The sequence below is a fragment of the Rhamphochromis sp. 'chilingali' genome (genome assembly GCF_963969265.1).
Source record: "Rhamphochromis sp. 'chilingali' genome assembly, chromosome: 4".
In the NCBI taxonomy this organism is placed as follows: domain Eukaryota; kingdom Metazoa; phylum Chordata; class Actinopteri; order Cichliformes; family Cichlidae; genus Rhamphochromis; species Rhamphochromis sp. 'chilingali'.
In genome coordinates, this window is record NC_137948.1 from 19,488,870 (window position 1) to 19,498,716 (window position 9,847).

Consider the following 9,847-nt stretch of genomic DNA (forward strand, 5'->3'; position numbering starts at 1 on the left):
TTGTCAGCCACCTCCTGTACATGGATGACATCAAGCTGTATGCCAAGAGTGAACGAGACATCGATTCACTGATCCACACTACCAGGCTATACAGCAATGACATTGGAATGTCGTTCGGACTGGAGAAGTGTAGTCGGATGGTAACAAAGAGAGGGAAGGTAGTCAGAACTGAGGGGATTGAACTACCAGAAGGCAACATTGCAGACATAGAGGACAGTTACAAGTACTTGGGGATCCCACAGGCGAATGGGAACCATGAAGAGGCCGCTAGAAAAGCTGCAACCACCAAGTACCTGCAGAGGGTCAGGCAAGTCCTGAGGAGTCAGCTGAATGGTAAGAACAAGATCCGGGCCATCAACACGTACGCCCTGCCCGTGATCAGGTACCCTGCTGGGGTAATAGGCTGGCCAAAGGAGGAGATAGAAGCCACTGACATAAAGACAAGAAAGCTCCTTACCATGCATGGAGGGTTTCACCCCAAATCCAGCACCCTGAGGCTGTACGCTAAGCGGAAGGAAGGGGGCCGGGGACTGGTGAGTGTCAGCACCACAGTCCAGGATGAGACAACGAACATCCAAGAATACATTAGGAAGATGGCCCCAACTGACCGAGTGCTCAGTGAATACCTCAGGCAGCAGAAACCCAAGAAAGAGGAGGGAGACGAGGAACCATCATGGAAGGACAGGCCCCTGCACGGTATGTACCACCGGCAGATAGAGGAGGTGGCTGATATCCAGAAATCCTACCAGTGGCTGGACAAAGCTGGACTGAAAGACAGCACAGAGGCACTAATCATGGCAGCACAAGAACAAGCTCTGAGCACAAGATCCATAGAGGCTGGGGTCTATCACACCAGGCAAGACCCCAGGTGCAGGCTGTGTAAAGATGCCCCAGAGACAATCCAGCACATAACAGCAGGGTGCAAGATGCTAGCAGGCAAGGCATACATGGAACGCCATAACCAAGTGGCCGGCATAGTGTACAGGAACATCTGTGCCGAGTATAACCTGGAAGTCCCGAGGTCAAAATGGGAGATGCCCCCAAGGGTGGTGGAGAATGACCGAGCTAAGATCCTGTGGGACTTCCAGATACAGACGGACAAAATGGTGGTGGCTAACCAACCGGACATAGTGGTGGTAGACAAACAGAAGAAGATGGCCGTAGTGATCGATGTAGCGGTTCCGAATGACAGCAATATCAGGAAGAAGGAACACGAGAAGCTGGAGAAATACCAAGGGCTCAGAGAAGAGCTCGAGAGGATGTGGAGGGTGAAGGTAACGGTGGTCCCCGTGGTAATCGAAGCACTAGGTGCGGTGACTCCCAAGCTAGGCGAGTGGCTCCAGCAGATCCCAGGAACAACATCGGAGATCTCTGTCCAGAAGAGTGCAGTCCTGGGAACAGCTAAGATACTGCGCAGGACCCTCAAGCTCCCAGGCCTCTGGTAGAGGACCCGAGCTTGAAGGATAAACCGCCCGCAGGGGCGTGCTGGGTGTTTTTTTTTTTTTATACATATATATATATGTTTTTTTTTCTGAAAATACATTCTAAACTACTGACAATAAAACAAATCACATTCTGCACTTAATACTGGTTCAACAGCCTGAAGGTTTGTGCATGCTTGTGAGGGACTGTTTATCATTGTGGGTTTCCTGTGACTTTCACAGAACAGGGGGTTGTTAACGTTGGGTTTACTGTCAACTTATATTGTTGTAACTTCTTGTAGACTACATAGCTAGGTTGAAAGTGAAAGTGCTTTCACAAAAATACATTCTAATCTTATTAGTTTCTGAATTTCCTTGAAGAAAAATGAATAAAACCACTGTCATTAGTATTAACATGAGTTACTGTGGCGGAGGCGTGGCCCCGGGCGCAGCTGCAGGGGAGGAGTGGAGCGGAAGGCTCATCAGGGCGGCGCTGCGAGGCCGGTAAGAACAGCTGATGTTGTTTATGGACTGATGATGGTCTCCCTCCGCTGTGTTTATAGTGAGACGAGGAGGAGCGGCCAGGGGAGAGATCAGCTGGGCTCGTGAGCTGTCAGACTGTGTGACTGAGTCAGCTGTCAAAACAACAAACACTTGAATAAATGTGGAAGTTGGCTGTACCTACCTGTGTGTGCGTGTGTCTGTGCCTGGTGTATTCCACAAGTGGTGCCGAAACCCAGGAAAGTGCCAGTGGGGAAATGTCCGACCCACAGGCCGCGCCACCCGCCCAGCCTCTGCAATTCTTGGCGCAGATGCTGGCGGAGATGGCGACGATGAGCCGGGATCAGGCGGCCGACCAGCGTGCCCACCTGGCCGCGCTGCGGGAGCAGACGGACCGGCAGACGCAAGTTCTGGAGCGGCTGGTCGGGGCCGCTGCCACGCCGAAGCCCTCGCCACTGTCGGTGGCGGTGCCCCGGATGGGGGACGGGGACGACCCACAGGTTTTTTTTGAGACCTTCCGTGCCACGGCGGAGGCTTGCCAATGGCCGCGGGAGGAGTGGGCTCCGCGGCTGCTCCCCCTGCTGTCCGGGGAGGCACAAACAGCGGCCCTGAGTCTGCCTCCGGCGTCGAGGAGCAGCTTCGCGGACGTGAGCCGGGCGGTGGTGGACAGGCTAGGGCTCACCGCCGAAGACCACCGCCGGCGGTTCCGGGCCTGTCGGCTGGCTACAACGGACCGACCATTCGCCTGGGCCCGGAAGCTGCGCGACGCGGCGGTACGCTGGCTGCAACCGGGAACATCGGAGGGGGAGACGAAGCTGGTGGACAAGGTGGTGCTGGAGCAGTTCACGGAGGGATTGCCAGCGGAGACGGCGAGATGGGTCCGGTGCCACCGGCCCGCAAGCTTGGAGGTAGCGGTGACGCTGGCGGAGGACCACCTTGCCGCTGGAGCAGGGGAACCCGGGGACGCCGGACGGAGGTCGAACAAACAGGCCCCGGTGCCGGCCCCGAGGCGCCGTGTGCCGGCACCAGGGCAGGCAGAGCGGCTGCCGGCGCTGAGCCCCACTAACCCTTTCGCGGCATTGGTGCCGTCCAGGGCAGCCGAGCCAAGTGGAGCCGCCCCCGAGCCACGGAGAGCAGCACAGACGCCGGGGCCGGAGTGTTGGAAGTGCGGGCAGCCGGGGCACCTGAGGAGGGATTGTCCGCTTATGGAAGTGGGGCAGGTGTTTCGTGTTGCTGGCGCCCCAGCACCCTCCCCCGGTCCAGGAGGGACATACAGTATTCCGGTAAGGACTCGAGGGGGTATACGCCAGGCGTTGGTGGACATGGGCTGCACGCAGACCCTCGTACACCAAAGCTTGGTTCGCCCCGGGGCATTGCTGGAGGGAGAATGGGTGGAGGTGAGGTGTGTGCATGGTGACGTTCACAGGTATCCCATAGTGCCGCTGTTATTAAAGTATAAGGGCAAAACGCATAGAGTAACGGCGGCGGTTAGCCCGCGCCTGTCGCACCCCCTGATTCTGGGTACCAATTGGCCGGGGTTTCATCAGCTACTGGGACAGTACGCGGGGGTGCGATCACGACCGGAAGCGGGGTGTAGCGTGTGCGCGGCGTTCAGCGGTGACGCGGGGTCGTCCGACACTGACTCCGGGGGGGAGGAGCCGGCGGGTCCCTCACGGGACGTCCCGCCGGCCCCGGAAGTGTCCCCCATGGGTGATTTCCCACTGCAGCAGTCTCGTGACGGCACCCTACGCTCAGCCTTTGACCAAGTGATGGCTATTGATGGTCACGTGGTGCGCCCTGAGGCTGCGCAGACCTACCCGCGTTTCGTCTTATTAAACGACCGATTATATCGAGTGAGTCGTGACACTCAGACAGAGGAAACACACACCCAGTTGTTGGTGCCGCAGGGCCGCCGGGAAACGCTTTTCCAGGCGGCCCACTATAACCCCATGGCAGGGCATATGGGCTATGAGAAAACTCTGGAGCGAATAACGGCCCGATTTTATTGGCCGGGCATCCGAGCGGATGTGCGCCGCTGGTGCGCGTCCTGCCCGGACTGCCAACTTGTTAACCAACCGGCCATACCGAAGGCGCCGCTGCGCCCTCTCCCCCTCATTGAGGTCCCGTTTGAGCGCATCGGCATGGACCTCATCGGGCCGTTTCACCGGAGTGCACGCGGCTACCGCTTTGTGTTAGTCTTGGTGGATTACGCAACGCGGTACCCGGAAGCAGTTCCGCTGCGCACCATCTCTGCAAAGAGTGTGGCGCAGGCACTGTTTCAGGTCATCTCCCGAGTCGGAATCCCGAAAGAGATACTGACTGACCAGGGCACGTCGTTTATGTCTCGTACACTGCGGGAACTGTACGAATTACTGGGCATTAAATCTATTCGGACCAGCGTCTACCACCCTCAGACTGACGGGCTGGTGGAGCGGCTGAATAAGACTTTAAAGTCCATGATTCGGAAGTTCATTAACGAGGATGAACGCAATTGGGATCACTGGCTAGACCCTCTGTTATTCGCAGTGCGGGAGGTGCCCCAGGCCTCCACGGGATTTTCTCCCTTTGAACTGCTGTTCGGCAGGAGGCCACGTGGGGTGCTCGACCTGATTAAAGAAAGCTGGGAGGACGGTCCGAGCCCCGCCAAAAATGAGATTCAGTACGTGTTGGACCTGAGAGCAAAACTCCACACTTTGGGGAGGTTGTCACGGGAGAATTTGCTCCAGGCTCAGCAGCGTCAGCAACGCCTGTATGACAGAGGGGCTAGGCTCAGGCAATTTTCACCGGGAGATAAAGTGCTTGTGTTACTCCCTACTTCCAGCTCGAAGTTGCTCGCCAAGTGGCAAGGACCCTTTGTGGTCACACGGCGAGTCGGGGACGTGGACTATGAGGTCGCTCGGTCGGACAGGGGAGGAGCCACGCAGATTTATCACCTCAATCTCCTCAAACTGTGGCGAGAGGTTGAAACCGCTTCTCTGGTGAGCTTGGTGAAGGAGAGAGATGAGTTGGGGCCTGAGGTGCCAAATTCTATCATTCCCGCCTCCCTCCCTTGTGATGACCATCTCACACAGGCCCAGAGAGCGGATGTTGTCGCGTTGCAACAGCGTTTTGCGGACGTGTTCTCCCCCCTGCCCGGCTGGACGTCCCTCATCGAGCACCATTTCGTGACGCAGCCTGGCGTGACGGTGCGTTCACGGCCCTACAGGCTCCCGGAGCACAAGCGAAAAATCGTGCAGAGGGAATTGGCGGAAATGCTGAGGATGGGAGTAATAGAAGAGTCGCACAGCGCCTGGTGTAGCCCCATCGTTCTGGTGGCGAAGAAGGATGGGTCTATACGGTTCTGTGTCGACTATCGCAGGGTGAACGAAGTGTCACGCTTTGATGCCTACCCCATGCCTCGGGTCGACGAGCTCCTGGACCGGTTAGGCACGGCCCGCTTTTTCACGACACTGGACTTAACCAAGGGCTATTGGCAGATTCCCTTGTCTGCCGAGGCCAGGGAGAAAACGGCCTTCTCCACTCCGTACGGTTTGTACCAGTTCGTGACACTTCCGTTTGGCCTGTTCGGGGCCCCGGCCACTTTCCAGCGTCTCATGGACCGGGTACTGCGTCCGCACGCAGCGTATGCTGCCGCCTACCTGGATGACGTGATCATCCACAGCGACACCTGGGCGGAGCATGTGCTGCGGGTGGCCGCGGTCCTGGAGTCCCTGAGGGGGGCGGGGCTCACGGCCAATCCGAAGAAGTGCGCGGTTGGACGGAGGGAGGTGCAGTATCTGGGGTACCACCTGGGGGGCGGGCAGGTGCGTCCACAGGTGGAGAAGACGGCGGCTATCGCATCCTGCCCGCGCCCCAGGACGAAAAAGGAGGTGAGACGGTTCTTGGGGTTGGCGGGTTACTATCGTCGCTTTGTGCCGGGGTTTGCGCAGCTAACCAGCCCCCTGACCGATCTCACTCAAAAGGGTGCCCCGGATCTGGTCCAGTGGACGGGGCCGTGCCAGGCGGCGTTTGTGCAGGTGAAAAAGGCTCTCTGTGGGGAGCCGCTGCTTCACACTCCTAACTTTTCCCTCCCTTTTGTTCTGCAGACTGACGCCTCGGACAGAGGGCTGGGAGCCGTTTTGTCCCAGCAGGTAAGGGGGGCCGACCGCCCTGTCCTATACATCAGCCGGAAGCTAGCAGAGCGTGAGCGCCGGTACAGCACCGTGGAGAAGGAGTGCCTGGCCATCCGGTGGGCGGTCGGCTCCCTGCGCTATTACCTCCTGGGACGCTCATTCACCCTCTGTTCGGACCACGCCCCGCTGCAGTGGCTCCACCGCATGAAGGATGCCAACGCCCGGATCACCCGGTGGTATCTGGCGTTGCAGCCCTTTAAGTTCAAGGTGATCCATAGGCCGGGGGCGCAGATGGCAGTGGCCGATTTCCTCTCTCGCTCGCGGGGGGGGGAGTTGGCTCGGCCGGACGGCTCCCCGGCCTCGAACGGGCGGTGGGGGTGTGTGGCGGAGGCGTGGCCCCTGGCGCAGCTGCAGGGGAGGAGTGGAGCGGAAGGCTCATCAGGGCGGCGCTGCGAGGCCGGTAAGAACAGCTGATGTTGTTTATGGACTGATGATGGTCTCCCTCCGCTGTGTTTATAGTGAGACGAGGAGGAGCGGCCAGGGGAGAGATCAGCTGGGCTCGTGAGCTGTCAGACTGTGTGACTGAGTCAGCTGTCAAAACAACAAACACTTGAATAAATGTGGAAGTTGGCTGTACCTACCTGTGTGTGCGTGTGTCTGTGCCTGGTGTATTCCACAGTTACATTTCTACTAAATCTGTTTATCCTTTAAGTAAAGTTTTGTAATTAAATGAGTTAATCAGATTAACCTGTAGATAAAGCACATCTGTACACAGCAACAGGAAGAGGAAGTCATCCAATATCAGTCATCCCATAGCAAGTCATCTACTAGTTTCTTCACAACTGGTGGTTGCCAGATCAGAATGGTCTCTAAACCTGTGAGACTGGGACCTTGTTGACTTGATCCTACATTGTCGCCATGTTCCTCAAACTTGGGTCCTCTATCAAGTTTGAGGGTTCTGCACAGTATTTTAACTATTCTTAGAACCTCTTCTGGACGGAGACCTTTGATGTTGTGTCTGCAATGTACTGGAATCTTACAGTTTGGGTTTACTGGTTTTATTGCCCCTAATACCACTGCAACTACTATGTGAAATACAGTGTTCCACATTTGATTCAGTTGTTCCTTGTGCCCCGGTACATTACAGTTTTCTTATATGCCTTCTTCCTGATTCTGCTGTTTAATAGGACTGCCACATCTTTCACAACCTAGTGGTGTTTTGTCACCACTAGGGTTTGACAGGTTGTGCTCTCTTGTCCTCAGCCGTTGGTGCCTTAGGAAACCAACGGCAGTTACTGAGCTATATAAACAAATCAATATGCTACACAGATGTTCATGTACACTATCTCGTTGTAGAGTCTTTACAATATATAGCACCTTGAGTTGATTGGTGTTGGGATTTGATGCAATATAAATTGAACTGAATTGTTGTGCTCAGGAGTTAAAGTGTGCAGATTTGACAGATGGGGTAACTCTAAGATTGGATGTTGTGTGGACAAAAAAAAACCAAAAACATTTTGTTGCTCTGAAATTCACTACCCTTTGTGGATTTAACCAATAGTTGCAGAAGCAGGTATTACATGGGCTATCATCACTGTTTTTCAACCCCAGAGAATGTAAAGGCAATATAAAATATTAAATTGACTGAGTGAATCTAAATCTAGTCAATTTAAATTAATGTTTACTAGCCTTGATGATTCTCGTTGGTCTATAGGATATACATGTATTCGTCGCTATCCTGTATGTATACTATTCTGCTCCTGGCAGCTACGCCCCTTTTATTTGGATCAGCTTTCCTCCCTTTAACTTTATTCATCCACATTTATTGCCAATATGAGTAACCAACAAACAAAAATCTAGACAATTATATCAAAATTAATTGCTTGTTTTTGCCATTGAAACTAACTTTTGTGATCAAATCACACACTGAGCTGCTGTGTCGCAATTTTTTTTTTTCTCATTTGCCTGAACAGTGTGTTTATCCATGTGGACATTTGCATATCCAGTGTCCATTACAAATAGAATAGAATAGAAAAATCTCAAATCTTGTTTCCAGGTAATGAACTTCACCAAGATTTCCCACATTGTCCAGTTTACTTCTCACAAATATTCATGTGTAGTTATTTTGGTAAACTAAAATCCATATTCACTTGTCAATTTGGAAATACGCTAGCTGGAGGACTCAAATCAGTTTAAACTAAGTAAAATGACATGCATACAATCTGTACTGGAAGCTAATGAGCTTCAGGATGATGTTTTTCAATAATACCCTCATCTCCCTTTATGTGAGAAAACTTTAGCAAATTTAAGGATTTTCTGTTGTACCAATCACCATTGCTAAGTTACTGTACATGTATGTTGATGAGAAAAATACTTTTGAAATAGTTATATTACTCTATTAGAAATGAGGAGAATAACTATTTTAATTGAGTCAAAACTCAAATTTTTAGATGCTGCTGTATTTGTTTATGTGATTTTTTCATGTGGCTGTTTTCTGTTCTAAATCAAATCAAATCAAATCACTTTCATTGTCACGTCACATGAGCAGGTACACTGGTACAGTACATGCGAGTGAAATTCTTGTGTGCGAGCTTCACAAGCAACAGAGGTGTGCAAAAATACAATAACATAAAACAAGCAAAATATAAGAATGGCTAAATCTTAGAGTAATAAATATATGTACAATATAAGAGTGCATGCATTACTGGATGTGTATACTAAATATGTTTTTCTACGTGTGTGTGTGTATATATACATATTTTACAAATTAAATAGAGTAAACAATAAAATAAAATATATAAAATATACAGAGGTTGGTAGTTGGACATGTGCAAAACAAGTGGCATTTATAAACAGTGTGGAGTGCATAATGTTGAAGTTCCAGTAGTGAAGGTGAGGTGTCTATGAAGTGTTCAGCAGTCTGATGACCTGGTGGAAAAAGCTGTCTCTCAGTCTGCTGGTAAGGGACTGGATGCTGCAGAACCTCCTTCCTGATGGAAGTAGTCTGAACAGTTTATGGCTGGGGTGACTGGAGTCCTTGATGATCCTCCCCACTTTCCTCAGGCACCGCTTCCTGTTGATGTCCTGGAGGGAGGGAAGCTCACCTCCAATTATCCGTTCAGAGCACCGCACTACTCTCTGGAGAGCTTTGTGGTTGTAAGCGGTGCTGTTGCCATACCAGGTGGTGATGCATCCAGTGAGGATGCTCTCAATGGCACAGCGATAGAAGGTCCTGAGGATGCGGGGGTTCATGCCAAATCTTTTCAGTCTCCTGAGAAAGAAGAGGCGCTGCTGCGCCTTCTTCACTGTTTTGTTTGTGTGTACTGACCACGTAAGATCCTCAGCCAGATGTACACCAAGGAACCGGAAACTGCTCACTCAGCGCCGTTGATGGTGATGGGGGTGTGTACTTCTCTGCACCTCCGGAAGTTCACTATCAACTCCTTTGTCTTTGCGACGTTGAGGGTGAGATGGTTGTCTTGACACCAGTGGGTCAGGGCGCTGACCTCCTCCCTGTAAGCCGTCTCATCACCGTTGGTGATAAGACCCACCACTGTAGTGTCGTCCGCAAACAATGATGTTGGAGTTGTTAGTGGCCGTACAGTCATAGGTGTAGAGTGAGTACAGGAGAGGGCTCAGTACACACCCCTGTGGAGCACCAGTGTTCAGTGTGATGGGGGATGAGGTGATGCTGCCCAGTCTGACCACTTGGCGTCTGTCAGACAGGAAGCTAAGGATCCAGCTGCAGAGGGAGCTGCTCAATCCTAGATCCTGCAGTTTCCTGTCCAGCTTCGAGGGAACGATGGTATTGAA

The 9,847-nt window shown here is 52.6% G+C and overlaps 1 protein-coding gene across 1 annotated transcript; it reads left to right on the top strand.

The window, feature by feature from the left end:
- Positions 1 to 2,179: 2,179 nt before the first annotated feature.
- On the top strand, positions 2,180 to 6,621 carry LOC308396018 (uncharacterized protein; the record flags this gene model as incomplete). Its single annotated transcript, XM_080881076.1, has 2 exons — positions 2,180 to 3,205; positions 6,554 to 6,621. 2 exons carry the CDS (start codon positions 2,180 to 2,182, stop codon positions 6,554 to 6,556), a joined length of 1,029 nt encoding a protein of 342 aa, XP_080737202.1. The 3' UTR covers positions 6,557 to 6,621.
- Positions 6,622 to 9,847: the final 3,226 nt, after the last annotated feature.